The sequence below is a fragment of the Nestor notabilis genome, unplaced genomic scaffold (genome assembly GCF_000696875.1).
Source record: "Nestor notabilis isolate BGI_N333 unplaced genomic scaffold, ASM69687v1 scaffold18947, whole genome shotgun sequence".
Classification (NCBI taxonomy): domain Eukaryota; kingdom Metazoa; phylum Chordata; class Aves; order Psittaciformes; family Psittacidae; genus Nestor; species Nestor notabilis.
In genome coordinates, this window is record NW_009938044.1 from 1 (window position 1) to 11,736 (window position 11,736).

Here is an 11,736-nt window from a genome sequence, read left to right on the forward strand (position 1 = left end):
CCCCCAGAGCGGGCTGCGAGTGTGTGAGGGGACCGGGGTGAAGCGCAGCCGCGTCCGCCCGGGGGTAGCGTGGCCCACCCTGGCGTTGAGGCGGCCCAGCATCTCGGGTCTGCGGAGGCATGTCCAGGGGTTAATTAGCGCTTGGTAACTACATAGCGTGTAGGAGTACGTGTACGTAAGGGAGCGATCCAGAGTTAAGGGAGGGAGGGTGCTGGTTTGCAGGGCAGCAGCAAACAGAACGTGATTGCAAAGCAAGATCTTTCCTGTTGAAAGTGGGCGAGAGTTGCTTTCTGCTGTTCGTCCGAAACGAGTGCATGCGGGGTTACTGGTACTGTTGATTAGTTTTTGATAGCAAGCACCCCCATTATCTTGGTTTTTGAAGCTCTAAAGTAGCACGCTGACTTCCATTTGTAACTAGGGGGTGGCCTCTTGCACTTTCAGGGGACAGCAAGTTCTGCAGAACCTGTTTCTTTACATGCGTGCAGGCCCTGAGCTCTTATAAATGACAACAAAATCAATTTAAAAAGAAATCACGTAGAGAGTATGTGTATTGACATTGGTGATTCTTAAAAGCTTTTTCTCACAGCTTTTTTCTAGCATGAATGTTCTAATTTCTTTGCTACCAGACTTATGTAGTACTATGTTATTTTTTGTTCTTTCTGCTCAGGAATTGCATGTCTATTTTGATCTCTTTTATACTCTTACTTTTCATCTTTCTTTAATACGTTTTTGGGAGGTTTTTAATGCATTTTGGTCAAGAGCAGAATTCTGTAGTTCTCCCAATGGCATACATTAACATTTTTACCTTGGGCTACAGGAACGTTAAGTCGTTGACGGCTTCAGGTATGAAAGCTGCTTAACCTCTCTAGACGATAGTTTATCACTTCAGGCTACAGACAAGCTCTTAGAAATGGTTGGGGTTTTTTTGGCAGTCAACCTTTTGGCAGCCCTCTTTAGCTTAATACACTGTTTCTTTTGATAATGTTGGAGGATAACAGGGCTGTGTTCCCAGGGGCTTGCATTACCGATTTACCTTAGGCTATTTCTCTAGTACTTCGTGGGTTAGGGTTTTTTTCTGTTGAAGGTCAGAACACTAATTTACACCCCAGGTGAGGATGCAGTTTGAAAATGTCGTGGAAACCTGAAATAAAATCTTTTTAATTTCTGAAAAATAAAATAGGAGGTTCTTGGTATAAAAGACTGCTACTGTCTCTTGATAACATGGTTTGCTTCTGCCTGTGTTCTTAGTATGATTTAATCTTATTTGGTGATTTCTTGTGAGTTGTGTACCTTACCTTTTCTCACTTAGTCCTGGAAATTTCTGCCTTCATTTCCAGTGTTGTTTTGCAAAGGCAGAGGGAGTTTTTAGATGTAGTAATTTGAAACTAAATTAATTTTAACTGTATTTAGTTTCAGGATTGTTCACAAGAGCATTTTGTTGATGTGTATGTCTGTTGGTCCACGGAAGTTTCACTTGATGTTTTACATCTCCATGTTACTTGTGGACTAGAAGTAATTGATTGTTATTTCTTAAATCCATTCAAGATGTTTAGTATTGTGTTTTCCCCAGGGTTGGATAAGTGGTTGTTACAGACCAGTCATGACAAATTACAAGGTGATTAAACAAGGCCAGCAATTTCTCATCTGCTCTTCTTTGGAGTGTTGAGCACAGCTGTCTGCTGATTTCTTATTAAAATAACACAAGTCTGGAGTACAGTAAAATTACACTGGCTGTTTTTAAAACACTATTAATTGCTTCATAAATTGCATCTGTCCCTTGACAGGGCTTGATTGCAAAAGAGTGGGTATAGTTTGTAGAATGAATATTAGAAGTGCTGCTTAGCACTTAGACAGACTTCTGGCATGGTTGTGATAGTAGAGAACAGAACAGCTCTTTTAATTTCTGTGATATTGAATCTCGAGCTTAAGGAATGCTTTATGGACCATGCTTCCAAATTTGCTGTGTGAATGTGCTTTATAATTGCTGATTATAAAGCACATTCACATTTATAAAGTCTGATACAGAGAATATATGTGGCAGACACTTTGCAGCTATTATTAAAAAAAAAAAACAAACACAAACCAACAAGGTCAAGTACTATTTAAGTGGCTTGGAAGTTACATGTTTCTGATTGTTGGAGAGTAAGGAATGTAAACTATATGTGCTGAAATGGAGTATGCCTATGATATATTTGCTAAGAGACTAGGTACTAATAGGCCTAAATTGAGGCCTAGCATGAGATGTTAACTAGTAGCACTGAATATCTTGTGGCTTCTCTAGATATCTGAGAGCTGAAGCTTGTATATTTTCATGTATAAGTGATAGAAACCTGTGTATGACAGGTTTATAAATCATTCAAGTGTGGCCAGGAACCACTTGTAGTGCTAAAGTGTCAAAGAGAGCCAATAATATCCTGGTTACATGTGGAGAAAGCACCTCTTCAGAATAGCTGGGTGCTGTTGGGAATCTGTCTCAGCATAAACTTGAAGTGGAACATTACAATTCAGTTAATTTCTGTGGTTGTTAATGTGCTCATTCTGGCTTGTGTAATCAGGTTGGAATAGAGTATAGACTATTAAGAACTGCAACAATGAAATTTTTGTATTGGTGAGTGTTTAAATTGCTGCCTCTGATATTTGATGTGCGTGGAGATAAATAGTGGGTTTTTTCTCTTTAATCAGATCACCCAGAAGACACGATGAGTGTTAAAGCTTTCAAGCTCGTTTCTGCTGTTGAGCGGGAGATGTTAATGGGAGACAAAAATTACATCAACATCGAATGCATTGAGTGTTGTGGAAAGAACCTCTACATTGGAACCAATGACTGCTTTATCTATCACTTTCTATTGGACGAAAAGATATCATCAGCTGGAAAAATAACTTTTGCTGCCACCAAGCAACTACATAAATACCTGGGCTTGAAGAAGCCTGTGAGTGAGCTGAAAGCAGCCTCTGCCCTCACCAGGCTTCTTGTGCTTTGCGACAACACAATAACACTAGTTAACATGATGAACCTGGAACCTGTCCCCACTGGCGCTCGAATCAAAGGAGCCGTGACATTCACATTAAATGAAAACCCCGTGAGTGGGGATCCTTTCTGTGTCGAAGTCTGCATTATCTCGGTCAAGCGACGGACCATCCAAATGTTCATGGTGTTTGAAGACAGAGTCCAGATAGTGAAGGAAGTGTTTACTCCAGAGCAACCCTGTGCTGTGGCTGTAGATGGTTATTACTTGTGTCTTGCGCTTACTACGCAGTATATCATTTTGAATTATAATACTGGAGTCTCCCAGGATCTATTTCCTTACTGCAGTGATGAGAAACGGCCAATTGTGAAAAGGATAGGCAGACAAGAGTTTCTGTTGGCTGGCCCTGGAGGCCTAGGTGAGACTAAGGATTGTCACTTTTTTTTTAATTTCTTTAACTTTTCTCTCTTAGTTTCTCTCAATTTGCAAAGCAAAGTTTAACTGTGTTGTGCACAATAATGATGATTTTTTTTTTTTCACAGGTCTGTACTGGAACATTAAAATCAGTAGGTAGATGGTAAATCTTGGGTACTAAGTAGTATTATAACTCTTCTGCTTTTTTAAGTCACAAAAATCTGGTTATTTGTATTTTAATCGTGTCTGTAGAAAGCTTCATTTCTGCGTAGACAACTAACAGTGGTAGTATCTTGCATGCCAATGTAAAAAAATTGGTACTAAGTCACACTTCAGAGCCTTTCTGTGATGACTAGCTACGCTGGGTTTGAGGAGCCCCGTGTTGCTATAAAGCTGTTGAATTAGTTTAGATGAATTATTTTTTTCCTCAGCTGCTATTCAGAGGAGTTCATATGGAGTCCATTTTATAGATTGTAACAGATTCACAAATAGGTGTTATGCTACAGTGCTAGTAGAAATGTCAGTGGAAGTAAACTGTATCCTAACTCCTGTAGAACTAACTCTGTCCTAACTGTAGATGTTGGCAGATACTGCCCGGTTCTTATGCTCCCATCTGCTTAATTTTTTTATAGTACTTGTCAGCTGTGTATTACAGAAAGTGATAGTTTAATATTGCAAAATGCAGAATAATGCTCTTCTCTAATAGACAGATGATTGTAAGGACTACTGCTGCTGTGATCTGTCTAAATAAACAATATGCTGTGAGGTCAGTACTCTTGAGCTTTTTTTGGGAAAAGCTGTCATACCCCAAAGCTGACAGACCACAGGCAGAATGCTTTCATGCTGTTTGCCATATGACTCTCCATGTTGGAGATGCAGTTTATGTATCTTCCCTGATACATTAGGAATAGTATGTGACACACAGATCAAAACTATTAAGGCCCTTAATTCAGGGATCTGCATGGGTTTAGGCTTTTTGATATAAATTCCAAAGAAAAGTAAGAGTGCAGTCACTCGTTTATGTTGAAATTTTGACTTGTGACCTGAATGTACATCAACTCACTAGTGTTTTTTCTCAAAAGAAGCAGAGACTTGTTAGAACATCAGTTTATGCAAATTAAAGATATTCCAAGATTAACTTGAGGGTTTTTTTTCAGATGTGGGGCTTTTCTAAGTCATCTGGGCTGCCCTCTTACTAAAACTGTTAGTTGCTTTAAATGTGGACATGTATTTGTGGACATTAACCATTTTGGTAGTGCAATGAAAGTTAAAATCTCTGAAATGACTGTCTGAAAGTACTCTCTTTTGACATGTTTCTAAGGAAATCCCATTCCTACTGCCATCTTACCTTTTTAGGAATGTCATGCCAGATTCTAGTCAAGTGGTTAATTTCCTTTTTGATTTAAGAAGAATAAGTATAAATGTGTTTAGTCAGAAAGCAGGATTTTATTTTGACTTTTGCTTTTATCTGATGTCCTGGAAGAGAGCTATACAGTAAGACCTTTAGTCTCAAAATCCAGCGTCCTGTTAAGTAGATTGTCCTGGGGTTAGAATATCAGGTGTGTGATATCTTAAACAAATGCACTTCTGCAGCTCTGAACATGCTATAAACTTCCTCTTTCCTAATAATACAGGCAAAAATCTACCTTGGCCCAGCTCAGAAACCTCATGAAGACTGCTTGTTATGGATTGTATTTTTTTTTTTCCTTGCCTAATTTAGCTAGTGAGTTTGTGGGGTTTTGAAATCAGCTGTTCTTTATTCCCTCCTCATCTTTCTGTTTTTCCTCAGTAAAATTCTTAGTGTCTTTAACACTTCCCTCTTTGAAGTTGTGAAGATGATTGAGCATCTTTGCAGTATATAAGCATTGTGTATCTTGGCATTTGCTTATCATTGGCCTCTGCTGTAAAGTGAATTTGCTTTAAAAGGGTTGATGTAAATCTTTGATTCTAATTTTGGTTTGCTTTTGTATGTCTTGTTGCTTAAGGCATGTTTGTTTGGCAGTTTGTAGAGCACCTGTGCTAAATTCAGCTTCTTTTACTGAGGTGGATGTATTCTGCATTAATATATTTGGCTTTATAGTGTTTGAAGTAGCATTTATTTACATTGATTTGCTTTGGAGTTAAGACTGGAATTTAGAATGCAGAAAGCAACTGCTTTAAAATGGTAATCATAAAGTAAAACATCTTTGAGTTTCTTGGGTATGTAACCTTTTTCCTTACCTGGACTGCATTTAAAACTGATGGTTAGAATTGTTCATAGCTGATCCATAGACTTAACCATTTGGTACTTGGTTGGCTCGACTTGCAGTTAGTCTTTCGTTTCATGAAGCTCTTGTTGCATGTTTGTGATCAGATTTCTTGCCATATGGAGGCTTTAAGTTTTTAGAATCTCAGCAGGTGAGCAGTTCTGAAATTTCAAACAGTTCTTGCATGTTGGTACAGGGCACACTTCCTAGCACCAGCTGGAGCAACTGCCCCAAAATGTCAGAGGCCTCAGCTCAGACCGAGCTTCCACAGGAGGGTGCAGCTTTTCAGATCTTGAGTTGAAGGCAGCCTCTTGCTGAGACTCTGACACAGGAAATTTTGTCCTTGCCTGCAGGAGATGAGTGCTTGGTTAAGGATTTCTGTTGCCAAGTAAAAGAGATGCCATGTACTCTGCTGACCTCCTCCTGCATCAGAGATGACAAAAAGGAAACGTAATCTTCTCCAGAACCCAGGCATGAGCCTGAACCCCCAACTGTACTGAGGGAAGGGCAGGCTTGAGTTTCTGCATATTCCATGGTGGCAAAGGTTAGAAACTTGTGAATTCCTGTAAAGGAAAGAACTCTCCTTTTCTGCCTGCAGATCTGGATCTATAAAATATGTTCAGTGCTCACAGAAGCAGATGGGAAGCAGGAAGCTCTGTCCAACAAATCCTTTGAGCCTGTAACAATGCAGTAGCACCAGGAGGAATTAGCAAGTAATAGTAGGTGGAGACTCCCTGACAATGGAGATGAGGTTTTCTCATCAGGCCTGCTGGAGAAGAACAACAGCTTGAGGAGGGGTGGGTGGACTGTGCAGGTCATTGGATGATTGCAGAGTTTGTGATGATGAGGGATTTAGCATTTATGGCTGTAGATGTAAGGAAGAGATGGGATCTACCAGACCAAGTGAGGCAAAAGCATTTTTGCCAACAGGCTGATCAACCTGGTGAGAAGGATTTAAACTAGGAAACAGTTTGGCAGAGATCAGGGTGATGTGGATGAGAGACTTTGTAATCAGGAATAAGGCCTGAAGAGGCCATACTTCAGTCATATGCATACTAAGTCTGTACAAAACATCATGATGATGAAAGCTTTCTCGTGTTTTCTGGGAAATCATCACATCCGTATATTAACAGCAGAGGTGAGGGGATACCGTTTACATGACAGCAGCACAAAGGTGTGGTGGTGTGCACTGGGTCAAAGGAGGAGGCAGCTGAGAGTTTATGCGTTAGGGCTAGAGGGCAGACTAACATGGGTGACATTGTGGTGAGTGTCTGCTACAGACCACTTTATCAGGAAGAAGATGTAGATAAGGCCTCTTGGAAGAAACACACATTTGTAGGCCCTAGTTCTTAGGGGGCACTTGAGCTGTTCCAGTACCTGATAAAGGGACAGCACAGCAGGCCATAAGCAGTCTGGGAGATTTCTGGAGTACTCTGATGGTGACTGAGCAGCTGATGAGGGGATGTGCTCTGTTGAACCTACCTAGGAATGTGAAGGTCAGGGGAGCAGCCTTGCTGTAGTATCCATGAGATGGTGAAATTCAGGATCTGGAGAAAAGGGAAAAAGACCACAAGCCTGGACTTCAGGAAAGCAGACTTTGGTTTGTTCAGGGACCTGTTTAAAGAATTCCATGGGATATGGTCCTGGAGAGAAGGACTACCTCCTCCAAGTTCAAAAATGGTCCGTCCCAATAAGCAGGAAAACAAGCAAAAGTGGCAGGAAGTCTGCATTAATGAACAAGCAGCTCTTGGACAAATCCAAATATAACAGAAGAAGCAAGTGAAAGTAATGCCAGATGGTCTAGGAGCAATATAGACACTGTCCAAGTGTATGAGGATGGTGTTAGGGAGACCAAAGTCCATCTGGCATTGTCTTTCAGCACCTTGAAGTGCAACATAAAGCATAGCAGCAGCAAAGGAACACTAATGATGCCTGCTGCTGAATAGGGTGGGAGACCTGGTGTCAAAGGATATGGAAAAGTCCAAGATGCTTAGTGCCATCTTTACCTCAGTGATTACTGGTGTGGCCTTCCCTGGGGAATCCTCAGCCCCTAGGACCAGTGAGAAAACCTGAAGCAACAAAAACCTGCCCTCAGTAGAGAAGGTTTGAGTTATGGAACATTTAAATAAACTGGACAGACAAATCCATGGGACCTGATGGGATGCACCCATGAATGCCTATGGTTTGTGGTCACTGTCACAGTGAGGCCACTCTATCTTTGAAGCTCATGGTGATGAGGGATCATTCCTTAGGATTGGAAGAAAACGAATGTATTCACTCCTGTCTTAAATGACCAAAAGAAAGGATCGGGGTGGGGGTGGGGAGGAGTGCAAGTAAAGAAGACAGAGCTAGACTCTGCTCAGTGGTATTGTGGTATCGCATCCAGTGAAAGGATGCAAGGCAGTCTGTACAAATTGAAATACAGGAAATTCTACATAAACACACGAAAACAAATTTCTCATTGTGATGGTGGTCAAACCAGGAAATGGGTCTCGGAGAGAATGTGCAGCCTCTGTTCTTAGAGATACTCAAAAGCTGACTGGGCAAGTTCTTCAGCAACCAGTCCTAGTTAACCCTGCTTTTAGGGAAGCTGAACTAGGCAGTTTCCACAGGTCCCTTCCTGCTTCAACTATTCCTTGACTTTAATAAGTAAAAAATGAAATTTTAAATACCTAATTTTAGTTTATTCCTTTTGCTTTTCCAGAGTAAACTCAGTGGTGCGTGGTTTGAGCAGTTGTATAGTGATTGAGTAGACTACAAATGGAGTTGGAGAACTGAGCCTTATAACTTAGAAAAAGCACACAAATGCTAAGAGTGATTCATAGAAGGTTATGCAGTGCCTTTCTCATAGCTGATGACACTGCATAAAGCAACAATAGGGTTGTCAACAATAAGCAGCATGTTCCCTTCTTGTTTTCAGCCACTCGTAGTGTTCTTATGCTGGCAACTCTTACAATAATTGAAAGCTTTCGTATTCCCTTTTTAACAAGTAATAATAAAGATGTGTTATTTCATTTTTTAAAGATATTTTCAACAAGAATCTTTCTGGTTTAAAATAAACAAATAAATAAAATCTATAGTCTATTGCACAAAGTCCAGAGTAACCTGACCTAAGTTGGCCCTGCCTTAAGGGAGGGACAGGACTTGACTGAATGTCCTTCAGAAACCCCTTCTGACTTCATAGAAATATTCTATGGTTCTATAAATTTCTAGATATCTTGATGCTGAAAATAGTGTAGCTATGTTTTGGATAACTCTTGTAACCTTTAGATAGCATATGCATTTTTAATACAGAAACGATTGCTGGCTTGATCTGTTTCATCAAATGCATTCCTGTACTGTAAAAAGGCCATTGTTTCTGACTGTATTTGTCAAGTGTATTGTTATCCTTGGGTGAGAGCTGGATGAAGAGAGAAAATGCATCATTCTGCCACAGAAGCAGTAGCTATTGAGGGCAGAGGAATGCAGAGGGACATTGACTTGGAAAAGTACTGTGCATTGCTCTGCTCACTTCTATAAAGGATTTTTTCATATTACCTAAAAAAATCCCTCTGTCATTAAAAAAAAAAAAAAAAGGCGGGGGGGTGTTAAAATCAGGGGTTTATAATTTTTTTGAAAATGTCAGAGAAATGGAAACTTCTAAGAATTCATATTTCAAATATAATTAGCCTTGAGTTTACTACTGTGTAGTTAGTATGTGTTTAACTCAAATCTTCTTCAACTTTTTGAAACAGGATTATAGCACAGAGTGACAACCAGAGAGCATTAAAAACAGACAGTGAAGTCTGCCTGGCATAAAATTCCATTTCTGATCCATAAGAATATCAAGATCTATAGAGTAAATTGGGAATTATATATTATGGCAAAAAAAACCCAAACAAATTTTCTGTAAGGTGCTCTGAGTGAAAAGCTGATCATTATAGTGAGAAAGCAAATAGCATTACTTGCTAATAGTCAGATGTGAAATTCTGGTTTTGTGTTGCACCCTTAGTCAAGGCAAAGGGCTGGTGGTTTCAACGCTGCTATAAAGGATCCAGAAGCTTAGTCTCTGTACTGTAGTTCAGTAAAAATCTACAACCTTCTGTTTTCTTTTTTTCTTTTTTTGTTGTTTTTAATTCCAAGATGGTTCTCCTAGCCAGCTACCCATGCCTCATTATCCTCTGTTTGGAAGAGATTTTGCAAATTCAATAACATAATCTTTTAATCTCCTCTGTCCTTTAGAGCTCAGACTTACTCTACCAGCTGTCAAGTGGCTTATTCCTGCCAAAACCCAATTTTCATGGCATGTCTTTTTAGTGGCATAAGAATACTGATTTTAAGGGGTATGTGTTCATGTTTAGAACAGACGTTTACAGCATGCTTCAGTATGGCTCAGCTGGCAAAGGGTTACTGAACTAGGCCCAAAAACTTTGACTGGAGTTTTATTTCAATTGATGTCTTGGGAAGAACTGGCGAATAGAACCAGTGGCACATCGTCCAAAAGCAAGTCAAGCTCCTGTTAAACTAGGAGAAGGAAGGAGGACAGAATAGACAGGAAGAAAGATAGTGACAAAGAAAAAACGCCGATTAACTGAAGATTCAGTATGGTTATTTTGAAGGCCGCATAGGAGGTATCGTTAGCATATTAATAAAGTCTTTACTCTGTGCTTGGCTTTTGGGAAAATAACCTTTATACACAGCCTCTGTATGCTTTTCAAATGATTGAAAACACAGATGCCTCACAGGAAGTGACTCAGAAGTGACAAGTAAATGGTTGGCTGTCAGCTGAAACGCTCTTTAGGTATTCGACTCTACAAGGAGCAAATATGCCTGTATTGCCAGATAGGTCAGGCAGTGCAGGTCTGTAGCTCTCACTGAGGCAGTATTGTTTGAATGGTGGGTCTCACTAAATATTAGTGTTTTGAAATGAGTTCTAACTACATGGCATAATTCTTATTAAAAAATTCTGAAACTTCCTAAACTTGAATAATTCTTGCTAGTTTCTTTCAGTAATCCTCTCTTCAGGTCTGGGTGTTGTCTGTTTCTGTGGTAAAGGAGAAGGGGGTGGAAATTGAACTAAACTAACCAACAGGTCTGTACGGTCCAGGAAGGTGTGATGTGCTGTCATCGTGCCACCTGCCACTGCATTTGTTCTTCTGAGACTTTATTTCTGTTACTCAGTACCCATGCTTCAATATTGGGAAAGCAACAGACTTCAACTAGCACTATCTTCAGGCTTTGTTTTTCCCTTTTTCTAGGCATGTTTGCAACTGTAGATGGCATTTCACAGCGTGCCCCTGTGCACTGGTCGGAGAACGTGATTGGAGCAGCTTTGTGCTTTCCTTATGTGGTTGCTCTTGATGATGAGTTCATTACAGTGCACAGCATGCTGGACCAGCAGCAAAAGCAAACCCTGCCTTTTAAAGAAGGTCACATTCTACAGGACTTTGAAGGTATTAAAAATGACCGGTCTTTGAATCAATAATTCTGGAACAACCACTGCTGTGGGCACAGTCACTTCAGTTTGTGTTTTAAACACAGTGTCTAGTAAGCACATTAACTGTTAAAACTTCTATTGCAAATGCTTTCCTGATTAGATTCCTGCAGATTATGATAGGAAAACTTTAGTCATCCAAAATTCCATGCTTCTGACAAAATGTATTCTCATTAAACGCGCTCTGATTGTCAAGTTAATTGTTGGGTAGGAGTCTGTGGGGTTAGAGCTTTTTCTTGTAACTTGATTATCTGTTTCCAAGGAGCAATATTAATTTATGAGTCAACAGTTGTGAGCTACAGGTATTTGTCCATTGTCTATCCTGACAAAGTTCTAACTTAAAAATTGTTCCTTTGTGTTCCTTTCTAAAATACCTGTGTAAGAGGCTTAAAATGGGGTATTTCATAAAGAATTGTTAAAGAAGAACCACAAACATTTATTTTGATCTGTTCTTCAATTGCGAACTCTTAATACATTGTGTTGCTGGCTTTTCTAGGAGAGCTACAAGCTCTAGCACTATGAACTGTATGTTACTTGCTACCTTTGACGTACAGCTTACAATTTTATAATGTAAGTCTGTGGAAATACCTGGCAGTTAAAAGTCTCTGTGCTCTGCAATCTGGGCAATAGGTTCAGC

General features: G+C 39.9%; 1 protein-coding gene across 1 annotated transcript in view; it reads left to right on the plus strand.

The window, feature by feature from the left end:
- Positions 1–2,699: 2,699 nt before the first annotated feature.
- The window catches only part of TGFBRAP1 (transforming growth factor, beta receptor associated protein 1), a 28,002-nt gene continuing 18,965 nt past the window's right edge, over positions 2,700–11,736 (plus strand). The window contains exons 1-2 of the mRNA XM_010019137.1: positions 2,700–3,384; positions 10,864–11,058. Coding sequence (XP_010017439.1) covers positions 2,700–3,384; positions 10,864–11,058 — 880 coding nt within the window. The remainder of the gene's footprint in view (positions 3,385–10,863; positions 11,059–11,736) is intronic.